Below are 23882 nucleotides of genomic sequence, written 5' to 3'. Positions count from 1 at the left end.
ACAGGCTGTGGGTCTGGCCAAGGTGAGCAGAGAATCCAGATGAAAAGTACAACCTAACCGTTGATTAGCAATTTTAGTGAATGTGCCTTTCATGGGGGAAAGTCCCAGATTAGAAAAAATTCCCAATGCTGAGGAGAAAAATTGACCTGGCAGTCGCACGTGGCACTTTGTAAAAGCTTAAAAGCTCAGGAGAGAGGAGTTCTGAGGGGTATTTGAAGGCTGAGGTCAAGAAATCGTTCTCTGAGGATACTGAGAAATGCAGGGGGAGAGGTGCAAGTGAATGAAACGGAGAAGCTGAGGGATGATCGCAATTTAGGTAAGTGCCAATATGGGAAAAAGAAAGTTGCTGAAAGGAGACTTCTTCACATAGCTACCACAGATAAAGCACAGTGATAGGATGCCGAGACTAGATAAATATAATCCTGTTTTGTTCATGAAAGGTATCCAGTAATTCAAACAATTAACTGAAGGAAGTTTTATGGTCTAGACTGCATCACCACAGTGCTCCCTGGCTTTAAAATCCGCAAACCTGAAGATCTCCAAACCCTCCTCAAGAAGGGAGGCAGTCCTGAGACTGCCCGGGGTGAGAGAAAGGAGGGAAGGAAACTGGATGAAAAGGTGAGAGAAGAAAAAAAACTAGCAGGGAAAAGGGAGACTTGAAATACCCTTTGAAGGAGACAGTACTTGTGAGGAAGGGGAAGGGACGCAAAGGGAGAAGGACGGGGAGGAATCCGTGTTTCAGCGTGCTCCAGAGCATTGTGACGTCTGGGATCAGGTCGGACGTAAAGGTCTCATTCTACGCTAACGATGAAAGGTGACTTCATTAAAACAAGCGGGGTTAAGCTAGCACGAAAGGAGTTGAGCCGACCGGCTCCTCGGCTGGCCGAACCAGACCCGGGGAGCCTCAAGCAGGCCCGCGCTTTGAGGCGCGCTCCCGGGGGGGGGGGGGTCACCACGAATTATTTCTGCCGGGCTGGCGTGAAACCGCTCGGCGCCTTCTCGCCGCCGGGACGGCGTGGAAAACACCGCGAAGGGGACGCTTGTCCCACCCGAGCGGCGCGGCTGCGCTGGGCCAGGCCTGCCGAGGCCCGAGCCCCGCCGAGGCCCGAGCCCCGCCATTTCGGTTGGGCGCCTGCCCGCGGCCGCTGAGGCGAGGCGGGGCGGAAGGAGGGCTGCCGGGCGGCGGGCGGGCGGCAGAGGGCAGCTCCGCACCAGCGGAGTGGCGTCGGGAGCGGGGCCGGCTCCATGAGCGACGGGGGGTTCGGCTCTTCGGCCCTCAGCCCCTCTCGGTTCGGTTCGGGTTTGGGGGTTGTGGGGTTTTGGTTTGGGTTTTGGGTTTTTTTGCTCTAGGAGGGAGCGCTGCACTCGCAGGTTGTTCTTCCCTCTGACAGGAACGTCGCTACCCGTGGTTTAGCCGCCTGTCAGTCAAAATCCTAGCGAGAAATGTTAGAGAATCTTTAGAAGACAGTTGGGGTGATAAACAAATACAATTATGATCCATTTATCGAGATATCTGTGGATATAGATATAAAAATATAATATATATATAAAAATATAAGGGAATTTATTATAATAAATAAATAAATGTAATTTCACTTTCTCTTAGAAAGGAACCTTATTTTCTAAAACCAGAAAACAGAAGTTTTAGAAGATTATTTTGTGTTCTACCTTACCAGATAAGGACCTGGCATAATGTAGAAGGACCTGGCATAATATCTGCTACTGTATTGCTGGGCATCTTTTTATTTGCATGATTTCAGTAGTGGTAATATCCTATTGGTTTCTGGATTAGTTTTGAAACGAAACAAAACTAATTTTACTCAAGTATTTCAGACTCCTGTTACGAGGCACCTTCATCTGGCTGATAGATTTCAAGGGTGAGTTTGTGCAAGGTACAGATTTTAAAGATACCAGCTGAGAAAGAAAGAAGTACCGAATCAAGATAGGAGACCTGGCTGAAACTCAGCATTTCTATCCCATAGGAAATGGGATAGAATGTGCAAAATATTTCATCCAGAGGAGAACTTTCAGTTTTCCTCTAGAAAAGAAATTCTGAAAATGTTTCCTTTCATAAGGTCAAAACATTTTGGTGATGCAGGACTTGGGGGATTTTTTTCAGAAACAAGATAGCATCCTTTTCCCCCTTTTTCCTGAAGTTTCATGCAGCTCACAGGGCAGGGACCATACGCACTGTGTTAGTACCTGGGCTTCCACTACTCTAGCCACAGCCAATGCCTCCATGCCCTGTAGCTCCCCAGGATCCTGCAGGGCAAAAATCTCAGCTTCCAACCTGGCAAGCAAAATCTGTCACTATGTTGGTGACAGTCAACAGAAGTGAAAAAATTCCCACAAAAGTGTGGTTTAGGTTGGTATATTTTGATGGAAATTTCTCAGCGAGCTCTCCTTACTTGATCCCAAAGGCTGCCGGGGCAGGAACGTTACCTGTAGTGCGTGTAAGACCACAGTCTAATGAAACATCTCAAACATCCAAGAAGAAAGGGTGTGATCTTCCACTTGCACCACAGTAAGCCATGAAGATTAACTTTGTTAAAGAACGTTTGGGAAGAACTGCCGAACACCTGACCAACCCTCAGAGAGCTCCTCTTTATTGCTTATATCTTCTTGAGTTTGTTGCCGACATGATTTCTACCTACGCCAGTAGAAACTAGCAGTATTATTGAAAATATCAAGCATTTTATTACCGTATTTCAAATAGCATGGATTGACACTGAGCTGGTCTTTTAACGTCTGGCATAATTTTACACAGAGTTCACTGGCATACTATAGTAGTTTGATGTGACCAGTGCAGCAGGCATTAGTGCTGACGCTGACGCTAGACAGAGATATGATCCTTTGTGCCATTTGATCCATGTCACGTTACCAGGGCAGGAATTAAAAGCTGACAGTCTCAGCAGCCGTGCTGGGGGGGCACAGCCCTTTAGCAGCCCCCAGGAGAAGAAGGAGACCTTCCACCCCAGGGCTGTATAAGCCCCGGCAGGCAAACAGCAGACAAAAGGTTCGTGGGGCACTTGCAGGCTTTCTGCTGAACAGGAGAAGCAAGGATGAGTGTCGCTGCGGTTTCTGGAAATTTCCCCAAAATTAAAAACCAGAGGGGAAGGAAAGGGGCAGGAGGGTGGCATGGCATGGCATGGCATTCTTCTGCCTCTGTCTTCCCAGAGCTAACTTCTGGCTTCAGGGGAAACTGGGACTCCGCTGAACTGATAACCAGCAGCAAAGGAAAATGACAGGCATCTGTCTTTCTCCTCAAGTCCCCCAGCCTGGCCAGGGAGTAGGTGGACAGGCATCATCTCTAACACAGCCCAGCAAGTAGCCGTGAAGCCTGCTCAGCTTGCTCTTCTCTACTTGGAGGTACAGTGCGAGTTGGAGCCCAGTTCCGAAACACAGCGTTTCATCTTTGTGCACGGCACATGCTGTCCGCTCAAGTCTAACGCCGTAGTCAAAGCACACAACGCCAGCTGACGGACCCCAGCCAGGAAGCGAGTAATTGAGCAACGTTGTCAGGCTGGAAAGTATTAATGGTATCAAAAGGGCCTTTGTCCTATAGATGGTCCCAAGCCAATGGGTGTATCAGGCAATCATTCTTCAGGCCCTGTGCCAATTATAAATGAAGCTGGAAAGCTGTATTTTCCCTAGTTACTGCGTGACAGGGCTAGGCTGCATGAAAAGCTAAAGCACGAGGGCGGAGGGGTTGCTTGGTTGCAAATGCAGAGGATGCTTTTACAGGCTCTGTGGTATGAGGGAAGGCGGTGGAGGAGAATGAGCATCCGCTGAGCCAGGACAGAGGGTTTCTTGGGTCCAGCAAGGAGCAGTGAACAGCAGCCCTGCAGGTTGCAGGTGAAGAACCAGCCTGCTGTTTGTTAATAATGTTGTTAAGATTTAAGCGCAGCCTTGTTTCAAATCATCAAGCAGACAGGAATGAATGAAGGGGTACAAAAGGGTTTGTCCATTTCTCACAAAATCTGATGCAGATAGCTCCTAACAGCTTAGGTCAAAGGAACAAGAAAATCCAAAGTGACGGGTGGTGGCAAAGCAGAGCATTATGTACGCAGGACTTCAGCTAATAATGTGTAGCATTGTTGCACATTATGCAGCAGAGAGAGAATTTTTATATTGGCCAGATCTAGTGTTCACTAGAGAGAATTTGCTGTATAATGGAGGATAGCTTAGAATGATGAGATTGGGACTGTAAACCTTCAAATTTTGCCTGTAATTACAAGATCTTAATATTAATTGGGTGTATAGAGAAGTACAACCTTTTTTCTGATCAATTTTTCTTCTCTTCTCTCTCTTAGTCCTAAAACTGAGTTCCTGCCCCTAACAATGTTGATTTTATAATAGTATCACTAGGGAGAAGACGTACTTGTTTTAAAAATGAAACTGTTTTACAAAACGGGAGGCTAATAAGGAGGAAAAAGAATCTGTGCTAGTCTAAACTTTGAGATCTAGTATTACACAGATCCCAGTTTTCAGTGGAAGGGAATAAGAAAAACCCTATCTGTTACCATGTCTTGACTTTCAAACAGGACACGGCCCTGGCCGTCTTCAGAAACCACACAGAAGTGGAAAAGCCAAAGGGATAGCCTGGATCAGTATGATCTGATTTAAAGGCTAGCTTGAGCTCTTTCAGGTGTACCGATGCATTCAGCGGGGTAGTAGTCATCGGGCCAAGGTCCAGAGAGCCACAGGAATTGGCCCCTCAGCTCACCAGTCATGCACAGAATGAGAAATTGGGAGAGGCACCCACTGGGAAAGACGAGGCAAGTCCTGCAAGAGCATCTCTCTCTTGTAGTGATGAGAGCGAGAATATCACAGAACCACTGTTCCACACCATTCCTCTAGGTATTTGTTATTCATCACTTTGAACTCTAGGTTTATTACTTGGCTGTAGAAAGGTAAAGGCTAAGAGAAAGAAAATGGCTTTTGTTGGTTTTTCCCTAAAGGAAAATTATCTCAGACTTCTCTTTTTCTAAAGAAACAGCAGCGTAGCTTTTTTCTGTACCAAATCTTAGTTCTGTCTTTGCTTGTGAAATGATGAGTTATCTTTGTAGGGAGTCCGTGATGGTGCTTCGAAGAAACATGAAGAAAAGTGGAGAAAGACTTAACCTTTTGAAAAGCAGAAATTGCTTTGAAAATTAAGTTAAAGCTGTCCACTACATTTTACTGCAGATAAATGTAAAATGCACTCTGGGAGAAATAAGAAATAAGCAAGACACAGGGGCAGATTAAGAAAATGTTGTCTAGAAAACCTGTAATACAGAAGTAAATAGGGAGCAACAGCAGCTAACAGAGAGCACAAGGGCTTACAATAAGACACACAACAAAAAAAGGCAAATATGCAGATATATGCTTGTATTTTGTGCCTGCAGGCCGAGGGAAACAGGAACACCTCTCAAATGTGGCATTTGGGGGATGGTACAGCATTGAAGATGCAGCATTTTAAAAAGATGTATCTTTTAGGAAGACCATGGAAAGAAGATAGCTGTCACAATGAAAGGGTTAAAACCTGGAAACCACAACAGAAGTATTCAGGATCAGACCCACATGACTTTGAGCTTGGATTTGTAGGTACTGGTTCTATCGGGGAATGTACACGCTGCAGGGAGCAGGGTGCTAGATAAGGGACCGCAACGACGCTGAGATGAGGTAGTTGCAGTGCTGGAGGCAGTCTGAGCACAATATGGGGAGCTGCTTCTCTGGGTAAGGAGCCTGTGTGCAGTTCCACATGAACCATCACAGCTGAACAGTTTCCACTAGCAAAGTTTGCTTGTTTAAACAGAGCTTCACTTTCCCAATGTTATGTTTTGGTTTATACTATGGAAAATCAAAAGTCATGCAGAAAGCCAAAGAATAGCACTGACACCAAAAAGACAAAGGCAAAAAAAGAAAAACCTCACAGCTCTCAGCAGAGCTTCTAGGTAGTAATTTACATTCTGCAACCTGTTTTCTGCAAGGATTGGTCCATGGGAAAGAAAAATGCACTCTGCATCTTTTAAATTTGGTGCTGTCAGACCTGTCACCTTCATCTAATGATTGAAAGACTGCAGTGTCACAGCATCATTTCAGACAGCTGGTGTCTAAATGAGAAGGATTCCTCTAACTGTGAGCCTCCATGATTCCTCTCAGGCAGCGAGAAAAAGGGCTTTAACAAGCTGCCTGTAGCTCACAGGTTTCACAGTAGAAAGATGAAGATCATTTAACGTGTGTTTTGGGCGGGGGGGGGGAGACAGTCGAGAGAGGATATGCTAACAGTAACCCTTATAAACAGAAGGAAACTGATGATTAAATGTGGGAAAGATGCTATGATGGCAAGATCTCTCTAGGCAGCTTCTTCAGACCCAAATGAGAGCTAGAGGAACATCACTAGCAGAGGCTTTCTGAGTCCTAGGTAGCTGTAGTCCTGGTGCAAACGAGTGCTGCTTTAACTGGGGTAACTAAAGGCTTTAATACAGCTTATCCCCTCTCCTCTCCACAGCACTGTGTTGCCAGAGATTTTTTTTCCTTCCCTGCCATAGGGATTGTGCCTTCCTGGGGTATATTCCACATTGCCGCTGATGCACTTTAATTAAGGCAGTTGGCATCACTGAATCGTACGTACACAGGCAGGATCTCATTTCACCAGCAGCTGGGATGTGCGGAGTAGGGAAACATGCATCAAGCTTTGTGTGTGGTTTTAAATGTTTTTCACTAGTAATGTATCATTATATTGCCTGATTGTTTTTCTAGCTCTTCACCTTCGGTTGGAGAGAAGACATCCGCCCTGGGGAGCCACTTCACACCAGGAAGTTCTGCTTTGACGCCATTTCACACAGTAGCCCTGTCACACTGTATGACTGTCACGGGATGAAGGGAAACCAGCACTGGAGCTATAGGAAGGTTGGAGTCACTGTGGGGCGTCTCAGAGGTTCAGACTGTCTTGAGCCTATATTCAGTTTAGCACAGGCTTGTGTTTTCCCATCAGAGAAATTTTGTTTTAAAATCCACCCTGTCTTATTCCAATTTAATTCTGTGGTAATCCCTCTAGAGTATGTTCCTTTTGAGCGTTCAGCTATTTAGGTCAAATTTAAATGAAAATGGATCTGATCCAGCTCAGAGGGTGTCTGTGTTGGATCTGTTCCCTGAAAGGTGTTTTACCATTCTGGCACTTCAAGATGCTTATGTCATTTTAACAGAGGCACTGTTGGAAATATTTTCATCCAATGTGACAGCAGCAAGAAATGCTGCTCATGAGTTAAATATTATTATTTTACTACATTTTAGAGGTTACAAGTGGCAGAAAAATCTCCCTCAAAAAAAAAAAAAAAAAAAAAAAAAACCAAGCCCAACCCAACATTAAAAGCACTGCTGTAAGCCCAAAGAAGGCAGGAGTTTATAAACTAAAGATAAGCAGCTTAGACACTACTTTGATCTGCTAAGTTTCAGCCCATTTTTGTAGATCACTGGAAACAGGAGGTCAAGCTAGAAAATGTCAGAGCCTCATTTAGGGCAAAAAGTCCTGATAATGCTACCAAGTTGTTGTTGTTAGTTTTTTTAAATGGATAATCAGCAAGTTGCCTTGATTAAAGATTTCACTAATAAACTCTGTATTCTATGCAGGGTAGGGACATACATTTCTCTGAAGCACTGAGGATTTCTCTCACACATCTTTCATTTTTCTTTGACCACTGTGCCTTGCCCACCGCCTTGCTTAAGCTGAGGCCAAAGTGCCAGGAATTGGTCTTTGCCAGATAAACTTCAATACTGCTTTCTAGTTTGAAATTACATATAGTAGAAAACTAATTCAGAACCATTGAAAATAGGTTTGCCCCAACCCTTTTTCTGAGTGCCTACTTATTAGCCTGTGCCTTTTTTACCCTATTTATGTTACAGTTGGAGATCTACCACAAGATTTTCCAGAAGTGTAATCCCTTTGAAACTGAGGTATTACCTGTAATAAAGTTAGAATGTATGGGCCACATATTTAGAGGATATAAATTGTCAGGGCTCTATTGCTGCATATCTGGCTTTATAATGCCGTAATAATACCTTCTTGCTTCAAAACCCTTCCGATTTATCTTTTTGCCTACCCGAGCTGCAAGAAAGAAGCTTTCATACCTTTAGCACTTCATTGGTGCTTAATGTAGCCGGTTCATAAGACAAAATGCAGGTCTGGAGCTGCCCTCTATAAGGCTCATCACCTTTGATGAGGACAGAATACAGCAGATAACTAAAAAAAATGATATTTGAAAAAAATACACAGTGTGAGTTCTATTAAATTCTCTGCACAGCTTCATTTTTAATTTCCAGAAGGCTGACAGGGCTCATATAAAAATTCTCAGTGCAAGGCAGGCATTTCCATCTCAGCAAGAAACACCACAAAATTTTGTTATGATGGAAGTACTGACACAGTCTTAACTGTAATACCAACCTGACAGCAAGCTGATTAGTTTGCATAAACCTTCAAATTAAGAAACTGCATTGGAATAGTAGAATTATCTATACATGGTTTTCTTTAGGCTTAGTTTTAGTTTGGCTACACAGTGAGTAGTTTTTTATTGTTTCACATAGTCTATATCCTCAGATACAGGGCAGATTTACATTAGAGATTTTTGGTGGTACAGCTATACCTCTAAAATCCTAATGATATAATGCTTATTTAGTTTTGAAAGCACCTTGGCAATAAGATTTATAGTGTGTCCCCCCCCACCCCCTCAAAAAAAACCAAACTGTACAAGAAAAGGATGTTATATCGGTTTAACTGTATCTGTACTAGAGCCCTTTACCTGGAGGATGGTATGCTACTAAGATTGCACCCTAAATAAATAAGAGTAGTAGTCTGGTTAAGCAAGAAGTGCCTCCTTTTAAAAAACAGAGAGCAGGTCAGCAACTCTGTTCTGTTCTCTGCACCACTTACAGACACTGTAGCTTCCTAATGGTCACATATCCATCCTGCTGATAATTTTTCCCATGTTCTAGGAAAAATGACCTTGTTTGTCAGTATCTTATAAGATGCTTAATATGAAGTGTTTCTTACCATGCTGTCATACTGTTCCTATAAAACTAGAAGTTAAGAGGTTTTTATTCTTTTAAGGATGAGTCTCTTCTCATGATCATTTGCATCCTCGAGCCACTGATAAGAAGAAGTTAGGGCTGTGAAGTGATTACGAAGTGCTGCAAATACAGTTTGAAGCCAGGCACTGTTTTAAGACTCCTTATTCTTATAGCATAGAAACCCTAACAACCTGTATTTGGATACTGGCAAATAAAAACAGCTTAAATATTTTAGTGGCAACTAGAATACATTTATATTTTACTTTGGGTAAGGAGTGCTCTTCTGAAAAAATTTCCAGCTTATCCCCATTACCTGCACTTTGTTTCTCATTGCAGTGCAGTCTCAGGTTGTGCAAATTGGATTGTTTTCAGATGAATGAAACCAAAACTACCACTAATAAACATGTGTCAAAAAACTATTCTTATTCCCATGGTGCTTAAACTACATCTGAGCAACTATTTGAAAGTCTAGTAAGTCTGTGATATTAAGTAATCAATTTTTTTAGGACCAATCCAAAATACTGGTCTACAGCCAAGTGTACCTTTAAGAAAACCCTGTAAGAAACAATGGAGTAGAATGAATCCAAGTAATACTGTAAACACTACTGTGGGTTGGAAATAGAAGAAAGTGAGTTTAATACCAGGAAAAAAAATATTGACACCATAATGGGGCTCCCATCAGTGATGGGAGCAATGTGAGAAATTAGATAAATAAATGTAAATAACCTGAAATTATTAGAGATTTGGGAGAACAGTGGCTTCCCAAGCTAAAGCCATTTCCTTGACTCTATTTGAGATTCCTAAGCATGCCAGAGCCAAAGAGCAACAGTGCCTACAAATTTCCATTCCTCCCAGTGAAGGAATACACCTCTGGTTTTCAGTGTAGCATCATTCTGTGTTGACAGGTAATAATACATCAGTTCTGATAAAGTATGATTCAGTTTATGTGCCTTAGTCCCATTAGTGCTATTTGTAGAACACAAGTATCCAAGAGAGGGCTGATTTAGTAGGTCTTTAAAAAGAAACAGTTGTGCAAAATCATTTTCATTGTACGGTAATTCTACCCTGAGCCTAGTGATTATGATAGACGCTAGATTGACAACGTCAAAAACTGTGCCCAGAACAGTATGGTTTGCTCATACTCTCCTGACAGCTTCAGGGACAAACTGTAAGAGTAAGTTCACTCTTCACACAGTAGGCGCATAGATTGTTTCCTCAGACAGCCGAAGACATGTCATCATGATGGTGGCTTTTACCATATGGACATCTGTCCTACTGAAACTGCGCTGGGGCTACCAACTAATTTCAGATAAACTACCGCAGCCACCAGCTGATAATGACTTCCAGTTGCTGTTGACCTTGGCCATAGTTACAGCAGTGACCTAGAAGAAATGAAAGGCTCTGTGTTTCATTACCAACCCTCTGAACTGTTGAGGCCCATTATCTTATGAAGAAGTTTCTCCTTCTGCAAATAATCTTCAGACTTGCCTTCATGCAGAAGCAAAAAAAAAAAATCACTCTGCTGTTTTCAGGTGTTAGAAGTGTCTCCAGAAGAGCTCTTGTGGTTTTCTAGTATTGGTGTGAATAGGAATTTATATATTTCTCTTGGAAAGTTTTTCTCTGGGATGCACGCAACTGTTACCCCTTAAAGTCCTGAGCCTGTGGCCACTGAAATCTGTAAGAGCAGCAGGCTTTGACCTTAGGTCAGCATAAGCTTGAGATGATAAATTAATGGGCCTTTATATATAGCTAAGGCAGCCAGAAGTTTTTCTAGAGTGGTAACTGTGTCCCAGTTCTTATAAGATGCTCTTCTGTCCTAATAACCAGACTTTCTAAAAGAAAGCACCAACAATGCTTCACTCAAAAAATTGCATCCCCTGGATTATTCTGAGAAGAAAGACTGCCAGCTTTCTTCGGAAAGGCTGGAGTGTTTTTCATAGCACGCTTTTTGTACTGAAGCCATTTCCTTTCTTCTTGTACCAGCTATCCTATTAAAGCTTCTAGTGTTCCAGCTTCAGCTTCCTAATAGCTTGGCTGACCCTCATGCCCAGCTATAATGCAAGGAAAACCAGATGCCACCTTCCTCCAAGGCCCCACAGCAGGCCAGGTGGCCGTGGCAGTCACTGTGTCCTGATTTTGGGCAGTGCCGCTCCATCAACCTCTCACAGAAGGGCAGGAGGAGCTGGCAAGGTGCAAGTGGGTGCCTGCACCACCGCATCGGGTGCTTGGGAGTTCTGGCAGGCCCACCTCCTCCTAGGGACACGACAGCCCTTTGTACACGGTACAGTTAGCCCCTTCTTGCAAGCTGAAGTATCCTACCTGCTCACCTCATAGAGCAAAACAGAACACGACGGAAAGGCCTCTACCCGTTCAGTTTAGTCCTGTTGGCTTTGACAGCATTCCTCTGAATTACAGTCTTGTGAGTGCATGTGTTTACCCACTGTTTTGGGGGAAGGGCAGATGCTGGAGATGAAAACCAGTGTTTGTGAAAGGCAGATGTAACACCATCGCCCTCAGCCAGAGCACAAGATGCCTTTGACTTTGCTCTTTGTTGCATATGTTAATATAAAAAAAGGGCATTGTACTTTACCAGTGTTTCACAACCCCCAAAATCAATCAATTTCATCTTTCCTAAATTTAAAAAAAACCAACAAAAAAAAACCACTTTCTTTTTCAAAAGTGTTTTTAAATAGCTACTGGTTCTTATCAGTTTATTGTGTTATATTTATTTTTGTCTTCATGCTTCTTTTTTGAATGTGGGGTACTTTTAGTTAAAGAGAAGTTTCTGTATGATTGTTGCTCAGCACGCAGAGCATTTTTTCTGAGTTTTTAATCAATTGCAATTTGACAAGTAGCTTCCCACACACACATACAAACTGGGCAAGCAGGCACATCCTGGATTAGTATTAAAATACTGACAGGGCATAGAGGGGAAAAGCCTGGATGTGGCTTACCAAGAGTAATCTGAAATTTATTTCAACACATACAGTAAATGTATAGTCCTTGGAAACTTTCAAACCATCTAATCACTCCCACATCTGTCTCTCTCAAACACTTGCCTACGTGAACTAAGTACGTTGAAACTACCCAACCTGCATATACCAGTTGCTTGTCTGGGTAGTTTCCACTTTACCAAAGATTCACAGTCAGGTTACTTACAATTCACTCCAGTTTTGTGAAGTAAAATTAATAAAACTAATCATAATAAATATCCTTTTTAAAGCAACTTAATCCGTGCTTATCCTCCCAAAATCTCCATAGGGAGCTAAAACTGTGTTAGGATTTCCTTCTTATTAGGAGAGAGAGTGTTTCTCAGTGCCTGGTCTTATTGAGGCGATAGGCAAAGTCAGCATTTCATGGGGTGAGAACTGAGATCATCAGTCCTGTGTCTGTCTGTCCATCTCACCAGTTAAAAATGAATTATTAACACCTCCATCAAGTTGAAGAGTATCCATTTTCCAGAGAGGTTGTTACAGACCCTCCTGCCCAGAAGCACGATAGAAACTGTCAAAACCAAATCCAAACAAAAAAACCCTCCACTTTTCAGGTTCAGACGTTTAAATGGGCTCCAGGCAAGCACATGACATGCAAAGATTATTAAAAGACATTCTATTTTTTCATTATATTACGTGGTTGTTAGTTGAAGACCAGAAGATGTCTCCTCATTCTTTATTGAATCCCCAATTTCATGAAGGATAATAACTCAAGGGAAAAAAAGACTCCATTCTCTACAGCTTCCTAATAATAGCTGTGGTTATTACACAAGGTTAGCGTGCAGAGACCACAAAATCATTTCAGATAGGGCTGTGTTAATCTATGTTCTGTAAAATGAGAACTCTTCCAATGACTTGGCATTTGCTTCTTAATTCTATTTTTTTTTTATTCCTGTAGGACAAAACTTTGTTCCATCCAGTAAGCAGCAGCTGCATAGATTGCAACCCAGCAGAGAAGAAGATTTTCATGAACAGATGTGATCCTTTATCTGAAACTCAACAGTGGATTTTTGAACATACTAATATGACTGTTTTAGAAAAATTTAACAGCAAGGCCAGTTCCTAGAAAGACAAAAAAAAGAAAAAATGAACACACCTAATTACGTACAGACTGCAGACTACATTTTTGCCAGCATCTGGGTCAAAGGAGTCAGGAATTAAGTTTCCTAGATCCAGGAAATCTGTTCTGAGGATTAAGAAAATACCACAGCAAGAGCCAGCAGGCTGTCCTTGTGGATGTACAGTATCTGAAGAACTTGGCCAAGAGCCTCACCGGATGCTGCTGAGAACTTCAGGCTGAAAATTCCCTTGCTGGTCAAGGGAAAAACTTTGTTTAAAAACTGTTTAAAAGTACTCCAAGTTAATAAAGTAAAACAAAACTCTAGAGTTTCTCAGGTCAAATCCTGCTGTAGTGAGTAGCTCAGAACAGACACTATAATTTGGGATGGGTATATGGTGTGCATGACGGCTACAGGAACCTGAAGAAATCCCAGGTTTTAGAACTAAACATGCTGGTAGAAGAATAATGATGTCCCAGCACTCCCTAGACAAGATATATGCTCTGTTGACATTCTCTTAATAAAAGGCTGGGTTAAGCAGGTTTAACCCTCAGAACTGCTGCGATTACTTTTAAATACCTCCCTTTTACATTCCACTCATTACCAAAATAGGAATGGTAGAAATCTTAGGGTCTAGAATTACACTGTAGTGAAGCATGAAATAAACTGTAAGGTTTTGCCATCACATTCCCCCCCTTCAGGAAAAAAAGTAAAGCAATCAAATTTCTATACAAGATATATTTAGCAATTGTGATTCAAATCCCATTGTCACACAAGGTGAGATTTTTTTTTAGTGACAAATATAACAGCAGCAGCTGCAGCATAATGGAAGGCTTGTGGACTAGCTATCTTTTCTAAAGGTAGAATCCTTACCAAAATATAAATTAAACTGAAAATAGGCTGGGAAAAAAAACCACATCAGGAGAGTAGGAAATAATTGCATACTGCATGCTGAACTAGGTTAGTCAAATTAACATTGGTACACTGCCATGACCTAAAAGCGTGTTGACTCCCTGCAGTGCAGCTTAAAAGATCTTGCAGAGATCTTACAGTGCTCTTGACAGATAGGAGTGGAAAGAAAAATTGACATGAAACTAGTTGGGTGGTTTCAGAGTTTTTGAAATCTGTGATGGGAATCACATGAACTTTCCAGAGTTAGCAAGTGAATGGTATTGTAGATCTCACATGACGGAGGAAACAAGAAGTGCGAACAAGTTAAATGTTACAGTATTTTGGTACTTTAGGCACAGGCACAATTCAGGGTAAGACAGACTTCTGTCACACTGATGATCATTATGGCCCATGGTGTCCCTCAGACCCATCAAGCTGTTGGCATGAGAGGCCTCTAAAACAGTAGGGTGGCCTACTGTTCTTCTCAGCAGAGATCAGTTAATACTGATGTGTGGAACATAATTGATAAGTTTGGGATTTTTCAAGGTAAGAGCAAGTATAAATTTATAGCAAGTAAGTATATGGCCTGCTTTTACTTGAGAGATGAATTTACAGATGAAAGCACCATAAATGCGGATACATCACATCCTTTAAGAGGTGGCTGTAACAGTGCTTTCAGGTTCCAAAAATATCACATGTAATTAAGTTGCTTATTCTGATTGCTGGAGAGGTGGCTGACTAACCAAAATACTGATGTGCAATCTACCCTGTTTTGAGGGAGTAGGGTGACTGTGTTTTGTTTATTGCTCCTTAAGCTGTGTTTATGCACAAAGAGCATTGATTGCATCCAGAGGATGGTTCTAGTGCCAATAACTATGTGCTATTTTATGGCAGCACCTTGTAGTTCTAGAGTAAGACCCAAAATTATAGGTTATAGGAACTTTTTAGGAGGGGAATGAGATCCTGTAGCACTCAGGATGCATGCACTTGGAAAATTGTGAAATGCATCCATACACTGAGCAATTGCTGCAAGTTAGCAAAGAGATCTTTCAAATACTCTGAAAGAAATGTGTCTGTAGAGTTAGACTTCTCCTTTTATGATTTTAAAATAAGTGAGCTTGTTTAGGTACTGTTTAAATTTAACTTGAAGATATGGTGCACTCAGGAACGGAAGCAGTAAGGCTACTGTATGAGGATACTTCAGATTTGTTTAGTTATCAGTACACAGAACCAGACTAGCCACTGCAGACTGTCAGCCTTCCCAGGTGCAGCATCATTTATTTGCAGCCTGAACGTGAGGAAAGAGGGTTTGGAAAAAGAAGAAAATGGCTGCCTAAAATGTAAATGCAGCCCTCAAGCTGCTGATTGTAACTGGCCCCAAACTGTCAAAGTCCTGGAAGCAACACTGTATGCCCAAAATAGAGAGGCGAAGGAGAATTGCTAAACCAGCTAAGCAGTTTATGTTATGCACAGATTGGCAGGGTTATATCATTCAGCGTCTGACTGCATCTCAGTGGTCTGATTCTGAAATGTCTAATGGGAACTAGGCAGCCATTGGGGCAAAGAACTTCTATGCCTTTTACAACCCTCATTGAGTAATATTGCGCAGCATCTTGCACTGACAAAGGAAACCTTCCCCTCACTCGTAGCTGGACACGAATACTAAGCTCTAGCAGTCCTTGTCAGAAAACAATCCACATAACTAATATTCAGATGTTCTGGGGGAAAAAATATGATCTACATAATGTTTTCAGGTTTTATAGACAAAATATACTAAAAATATATTGGAGTTTGTTGTGGGTCAGCAGTGAGCAACTGTTGATCAGTCTGGAAATATAAAGGTTAAATGAAGGTCCGTATCTTGAGGAAGGTTCAATAAGACCTTGCCACAGTGCAGCATAGAAACACGCACATGCACACACATATATGTGTGTCTGTATATGTACATATGTATATGTGACCAGTGGAAAGAGGTAGCTGAAGGAGAGAGGTTTGTTTTCGCTTCATGGGGTGATCTTTCAAATATTTAGTGTAACCAGAACTGCACAGAAAAAAAATGATAGACACATTAGACTGATAGTGAAGACAGTTATCTCACTGTTCTCAGCTTAAGCAAATTACTCTTCTTTTAAAAACTGAGACAAAAAAAGCTAGCATGCAGCTTCACCACAGACAACTGTAATCCTCCTCCTATGGGTAGAAGGTGGCCCTAAGGACAGTGCTTCAGAGCTGTGCTCCTGTAACGTTTGGGATGATGGATTTGCAAAATGGTTATGACTTGCTAAGCACAGGGCTCCTTCAACAGAAAGTTTTATTAGTAATAAATGGTCACCCCTACCTCTCAGTTAAATTCTGTCTTCAGCATTCTCCAAAGCTTTCCACTGATAACAGTATTTCATGACTAATTTAACATTCAGAATTTCTTTGTCTTCCTACAACCATATCTTTTCCACGCAACAAACATCTGAACAACTTGATAGGATGGACAGGCTTTAATATGCATTTCTTCAGAAGACTATGAAGTTTCTTCACAGAATTTTTTTTCTAAATACCCGATAGTTCTGAACATATTTTGAATCTAGTGCACAGGTAGCATTAACTGATGGGAGCTCATCGTTTCACTGGAGCTATACTAATCTGGCCCAGCTGAAGACTTGCTTCAGTTTTTTCAGTTAATTACTTTATGACTGAGGGCTTTAATCAAAATGCCTGAAAAAGCAGATTTTTGTATCTTAAGAGTTCATCAGCACCTACCCTAAACTTTTTCCATTTAAGGTTATCTGACTCTTTTTTTTGTGGCCAGCAAACTACTACTACAGGAGAGAGCAACTGGAAAAACTGGAATAAACACCAAGTGCAACTAAAACTCTAAAATCACATGTGTTTCCCTGCATCTATTCCAGAATCTAAACTAAACAGAAGCCTTGGAGGAGAGGGCTTAAACGAGAGCGGAGGAGCAGGGAAACAAAGCATTTCACATGTTGGAGAGCAGCCTTGTTGCAGGGGCATGACAAGACTTCACTTTGGGCACAGTTTATTTCAGAAAAATGAGGTGGCTTTAGAACAAATGTTTCTGCAACAGTATGGATATTTTAATGATATAATGCATACTTCCTGGGTGTTATAAGTTTACGAATAAATGGTCTGTAGCTGCTGAACTAGGTCTTCCTCATGATAAAGATAGACTAAGCTTGAAAGGAAGCTGACAAGCACTTAACAACCTTTGATTACTGGCAATTTACCAGGCATCAATGTCTCCATGAACTCAGTGAAATTGGATGCCACAGAGATCATAGAAGAAACATATATAAATAGCTTAACCAAACTGATTTGATGGGTTGCACCTCTGTAAGAGTGGATGTCACCTTTGTTAAAAAAGAAAAAAAGTCATCATAATCAGAATTCATTTGCATTTTTACTGATAACTTCTGCAGGGGACTGAGTGAGTGTGACACTTTTGACCTACGCAGACAGATTGGGGATGGAGCATTTTAGGAAGGCAGTATTGGGAGGCTTTCAATGTGGCTGGCACCAGGGGTGTATCCATTTTCTGTTTAAAGAGCATCAATCTTTAATGCTGTTAGCCCAGCGTTTTTCAAGAGAGCACAAGATGTACATTAAAAAAAGAATATGATAATGGGTTTATTTTTGTTTTTTTAATTCATTGAGGTTCTTAGGGAAACCATTTCAAAACTCTTGAAAACAAAAAAGGTGATCAGAAGTAGGTTTTTTATAGCTGGTATTAGTATTATAAAGTTCATTAATTCATTTGTTTAACCCTCTTCAAAATCTGTTCCATATATCCTCTTAGAAAGAGCACAAGGGTCCAAGAGTGCTTTTACCTAACATTTTGAGCATCTTGTCCTGTCTGAAAGTTTTGAAAGACCTTCAAAAAATTAGGAAGTATAAACCAAAAGGTAACAAAAAAACCCCAAGGAAAAATACCAGGCTATTATGTCTAGTGTACCAAGAGATTTTTGCTAAACTTCTTGTTTTAAAATAGTATCCATTGACTGGAAAAATTTAGATTAATAAGTAATGTAGTTTAGTAAATCTTTAGTGTATAGTGCTTTGTATTTAAGATTTTTACTCTTAAAAAAATACCAAGTTTTAGTGAATTTGTGTAGTTAGTTGCTGACAGGGTTTTTTTTTTAACCATGTGTAATACATAAATCTGTGTGAGGTATCCTGTAATCTCATATCTCCTTGTTATAATTCTGAATTAACTGGACTGAAGAAAGTCTAAACAGTGGGGAAAAAACCCTCTAAAAACTATCTAAGAAACTTGTGTAAAAACAAACAAGGAGAAAGTTTAGCTAGAGATGATCAGAAAAATGCATCACATTTCCAAAGCTTCAGTAGCATTCAGAAAATACATTTGCTCTGTGCGGTGGCTTTCTATTCTTTCCGTGTATCCTTAATATCAGTGGTACTACTCCTGAGGCAGGACTTCTGAAAATTATGTGCCATCATTTGGCACAGTAGATGGACAGCATAGTGCCAGAGAAAAAAAAAATTACTTTCTAGGAACAGTTCCTGAAAAAATTGCATTCAAACATTGCAGTCTGGTATGCCTTAAGAGTCTTAGCTATTTATAAGGTTCCCGATATCTTAGTATTTTTGTCTTTTTTACAGGACCTGGTAGTGCAGTAGGTGCTTCAGTGGCCCTTATGAAAACAACGCAGACAACAGGAACAAAGAGGACATGGGTTAAAACAATAAGAATTTGTGGTTACGTGAAGGTGTCATGTCCACAGCACTGTCAAGCAGGTTAATTATACACAAAGAGAAGTTTGTTTCTTTTGTGTGGCCACTGTGGTAGATGCCCAGCTTCACAGAATATATGAATGAGAAGGAGGGCTGGCAGGAAAGCTCGTACTCAGCAGAAAATGTAGAAAAAGTCACAATGAGCCATTTTAGAGAAGCAGATGAATAGAGCGTTGAGACGGATATCACGGACAGCGTAAGGGACGTGAGGGGGGTTGCAATAAGGCAAGTCTGGTAAGCGGTACTATCTAAAAGACATTAAGAGATAGGAAAGGAAAACTTGGTCCTCTTTAACCTTAGCCCTCATTAACCTTGGCAGTATCCCTAATGCTTTGTCAAAGTATTAGTTGATTTAATTAAGTTAATCCTTCACCTCTCCCAGTAAATGAAAGAAGTTGGAAGGAATCACAGCCCAAGCAAATTTCTGTTGATCAGTGTGGAGCATCTAATTGGCACAAAACACCACTAGGCAGAGTTTAGTGAAAAACCCCAACTGGCACCAGAACTAAAACAATATTATCAGCCTGAAAGATCTGTAGGCCTCTGGCATCTCTCCGTGAAAAAAAAAAGTTTCACTTGCCTAAAGGAGTGATTGATGGTAATGATCCTAGATTAAGAAGATCAGGAATCATGAGCTTGTGAGGAGGTGAAAGGCCAAATGGTGAGATTAGGAGTTGGCAGTTTAATTGAGAAAGGAAGGAGGAAATACGTGGTAAAAGGGAAGAAGCAGGAATTGGGTTTAATTCTGGATATGAAGGGAGTATGACCTGCAAAGGTCAGCCACTGATAATTTTGGATACCTCTTCACACCAGGGCTTGCATGTTTATTTCCATCACAAATATTCAGGAATTGAGAGGCAATCAGTTCCACCGCCTCCTACAAAGGACTGACTTAAATTTAGAATAAAGAGAACTGCATAATCTGAAATGTATTGATCATGAAATACATGAGTGCAACTAGAGCAAAGCTTTGCTGGACACCAAGCCAGTGCTGAGTTTTCCAAGGTATGTATGTGTGTTCCTGAGGATACTTTATGGATAGTGTATAGAAGCAGAACACTATGGTCACTGTTTTACCTCAGATTAATATTTCTCTGCATCTCAGGCTTTTTTGAAAGAGGAAGAGTATTTAGCTAAATTTTCCAGGAAATGTCAACCCAGATCAGTACAAAGTAGCTCTGCCTACTCCGTATGTGGATCAAGGCGACCCGTGTTTTTCTTCAGATATCATGTACAGCTCTTAAAAAAAGAACAGTGTGGCTCTGTTTTCATGACTCCTTGCAGCATTCACCTCTTTTTATCCATTTTGGTTATTTTCTTTATTCTTTTTCCTACTTGGTGTTTCTTCCCTTCTGCTGGCTCCCCATCTGCAGGATTCTGCCAGATGCTGGTCCTCTTTCTTCCCTCCTTTCTGGTTTGTGCTGAGAGGTGTTTCTGCTGTTGCAGATCCCTTTCTCAAAATAAGAGTGACTAAAGCTGCTTTGATCTTGACTTGGCAGAGCCACAAGCCCTTCTGCCTCGGGTACTTTCCTTGCTGCAGCTTGTGCTAGCAGAGGGCTGGGGAGGAGAAGGGCACCTGAGGAGAAGGGAGACGTTCTGTCTGTATGTGTCAGTCTCACGACAGATTTTGTCCATGGAAGAGTTATAGCTCGTAGCACAGACAGACAAACATCGTTGAGGGAGAAAATTGCATTGGTGATCTACTTTCTCGCCCATCTTCAAAATTCAGTGCTACCCAGAGAGGACAATATGTAAGAACAGAAGCATCTTATTCAGTGGCTATACTTCTTATGAATGTTTAGAAGTAGCTGAATTTAAGCTTGGCAAGCAGGTTTTAACGCATGATTATCCTTATTGAGCTAATGTAGATACAAGAAACTGAGTTAGAATTATATTAAAATGTGGTTTGTATAAGCCACCAAAGGGGTTATAACAAGTTCAGCTGAAGGCATTATTTCAAATCTGAAATGGATGTGTAATCTCTGATGAATGCATGATACAGGTTAACCTCTAGTCAAGCTGCAGAGAATCAGAAGGGCTTTCCCCAAAAAGAGAGAGATTATCTAACGCGCAGCAGCTTTTGCTTTCAGCTGTACAGGGCTCCAATTTCTTCCCCAGTATGTCAGCAAAGTTACTATCTATAAAAAGATGTCCCTATGATTCTCATTATCAAAGCTGCATTTGCAGAGGTGGCAGTAAAACATCACTCTTACTTTCCTATTAGCAGAGAACCCTTTCATTTGTTTCCTGTTTGTTTTTATACACCCCCAGAGTCATTTATTTGTAACCAGAACCCATGGATAGAAGTTGTGCCCTGACCCTTCATTAAATGAGTTCCTAGGAAACCAGACTACCAGTGTGAAGGCTGTACAAATGCACTGTTAAAAGGATTGTCAGCCAAGGAAGAGGGATTTCGTATAGAAGAAAAATAAACCCTCCTAAAGTTTGTTTTCCTTTATTCCTGTCATATCAGCCTCCAAATTGCAGCTCCTGCTCTACCTTGAAACTTTTCATGGTAATCTACACCTGGAGGGATAATGATGCTTCATCAGGGCTCTGCTGCCAGTTTTCCATGCAAATCTGCACCGTGGCTACATAAACCTGTTCTTTAGGGTTGGGGATCATTCTCCACCGTTGCTGTCCCTGCAGGGGGCACATTCCTTCCAACTTTGGCCTGACCTGCAGTTTTCCACCTCAAACTCTGTTGGCCAAAGTAGCTCAGTATTGCCCAGCTCTCGAGATGATGCGGTCCGTTGCACATGTCTTAATGCTTCACAGCAGTCCAGTCCACGTAAACACTCACACAGTTTACCAAGCATTAAGTGGCAAAGTAGAAATTTGTGGTCCCTTCTGAGCCTCTGAGATGCTTCTATGTATCCACTAGCCTTTCTGATGGTCAGAGTGTTTTCCAGGCATCTCTGTGAATACACACCCTTTCCTGCAGGTATCCTGCAAAATATCCATTTCTCTCACTTTTCTGAGAGTCTGGAATTACAGCCTTCACTCACTGTTAAACAACATTCAGGACAAAACATTCCCTGGCGATTCAACTATTACAAACTATTTTTAAAGGGCCAAGAAGAGCTGGAGACAACTTTGTGTAATCCCTAAGCAATGTGCTAGTAGGCAAGGCAGCCAGTGATGAGCTGGGCTGATAGGCAGCTAGTAGAGGTCAATCAACAAGTGAGACGGAGTTGTCTAATTTTCTGGGAATCAAGGTCAAATTCTTTGGTTATTGTAATTTAGGAAATATAGCTCTCTGAAAAAATGGGGAAAACATTTTCAGGTGTGTGCATTTGAAGTATTATACAATAGACTACAATTAGTAATATATACATTATAATAAGTAAAATGAAAACATACACTTCTGTGCTGACTAGTCTGAGATAGTTGGCTTAGATGTTATTAAACAACAGCTGTAGAAGCTTTGACCAACTTACCGATGCATTAAAATAATGTTTTCAAGACATGCTTAAAGGATTTACAGAGAGCACATGCCTGTAAATTACTAGACTGTAATTAAGAAGCTGAACTATGGAATAAAAATTGTACACCTGTCCTATTTTATATTTGGATGTATTACGTTACAGAATACAAAGTAAAAGAAGATTGCTGAAGTAGTTTCGAAAAAAATTACCATGATCTGAATGAATAAATACCTCTCAGAAGCTACACCATTAATGTTTCGATTTGTTGTACATCTACTGCTGCTTAAATAACCAGCTGTGTTGAGTGGGTGAAGGACCGGACAAGCCCAACCAGCTGCAGGGCTGCCCAGGGCTGTATGGCTGCTCGCCATTCCCACAGCCCCCAGCCACACCAGCTGTGTAATACCAACAGAAAGAGAAACCAAAGTCGTCTTCTCCAACGAAGAGCACACTTAGCTCTGGCAATAGCGTAAATCGTACCTTGAATGGCCACTTAAATAAGAGGTAAATACAGAAATGAGGAGGACAAAACAGTCGTACACACATAATAGTCCTCAAGTGACAAGTAAGGAAGCGTTGAAAAAGCCAGTGAGGACTTGATTCTAGTAAAAAGTCATGTTAAGTAAAAACTTATTTGTCCCCCTTCCACACCAAAAAAAAAAAACCCCAACCTAGAAATTCCCAGTGCCACTGGTTCTTCTTCTACCTACAACTGGTAGGATATAAAATACATCATCTTCCTAAACAGGATTAGCCTACGGAAGGTGGGTACCCACACTGCAGAAGTTTAGGAGTCATGTAGAGGACCAGTAAGAGCCAATCAATCATCTTCAAAGACTAGGGAAGGAAGAGTTGCTTATTACCTATTATTTTATTTATCTTTAAAAGCATGATTTTCTTTTTTTTTTTATTTGCATCTCTTTACTTTAAGCTCTATAACTTAATTTTATGCATACCCATACACTTCAGTTCTTCCGTGCTGTACCTCTACCCTAAAACTTTCTAATCTAAATTAGTTGGTTAAATTCATCCCTGACATCCACTGCATATGGCAGAGTTGTGGTAGGATTTGACTGGACACAATCTGATTTTTATTTGTTCAGGCAGCTTTCTGAGGGAACAGTTAAAGTGAACATTGCTTCTGAAGACCTCTGAACAGCAAAAGTAGCAAAAATAAGAAAACTCTAAGCATGCACTGAAAATACACGACCGTTCCTTGTGTAGAGAGCTTAAAAGGGTGCTGTAGTCAAATGCAAGCTGAAGACATCCCCAGCTGCAAAAAAAAAAAAAAAAGAAAAACTGATATTTTCTACCTAAACTGTTTGGGACTAATTCCTTACAGGCAGTTCTACTGAATAAACCTTTGTAAATCTCTTTCCAGAATGATGATAAACTGAAATGGTGATTATAACAACACAACAAAATACAGCGAGGGGGACTTTATGAGTAGCAAAAACTCCTATCGAGTCCCTGTGAGGCTGGAGTCATTAATGTTACAGGCACTACCCTTGGCAAGGGAACAACTAGGAGCAAAGAAAAATTATTATTACAAGAACAATAAAGTGCTTTAGATACATCAAAAACAATTAGGCATTAGTTTTAACATAGCCTAAAGTTAAACACAGTAAAACAACAAAGGATTCTCCCATTTGCATCATTGAAAGTTCACAGGCTTGGGAAAGCACTGTGTGTAAAGA

At 41.1% G+C, this 23882-nt stretch overlaps 1 protein-coding gene across 1 annotated transcript in view; it reads left to right on the top strand.

Annotated features, from left to right (window-relative positions):
• GALNTL6 (polypeptide N-acetylgalactosaminyltransferase like 6) overlaps nucleotides 1-22429 on the top strand; it is a 512064-nt gene extending 489635 nt beyond the window's left edge. Inside the window, exons 11-12 of the mRNA XM_030018205.2 lie at nucleotides 6745-6894; nucleotides 12940-22429. Coding sequence (XP_029874065.1) covers nucleotides 6745-6894; nucleotides 12940-13107 — 318 coding nt within the window. The 3' untranslated portion in view covers nucleotides 13108-22429. The remainder of the gene's footprint in view (nucleotides 1-6744; nucleotides 6895-12939) is intronic.
• Nucleotides 22430-23882: the final 1453 nt, after the last annotated feature.

Source organism: Aquila chrysaetos, chromosome 1, assembly GCF_900496995.4.
Source record: "Aquila chrysaetos chrysaetos chromosome 1, bAquChr1.4, whole genome shotgun sequence".
NCBI classification, from domain to species: domain Eukaryota; kingdom Metazoa; phylum Chordata; class Aves; order Accipitriformes; family Accipitridae; genus Aquila; species Aquila chrysaetos.
This window is presented reverse-complemented; position numbering and strand designations above follow the sequence as displayed.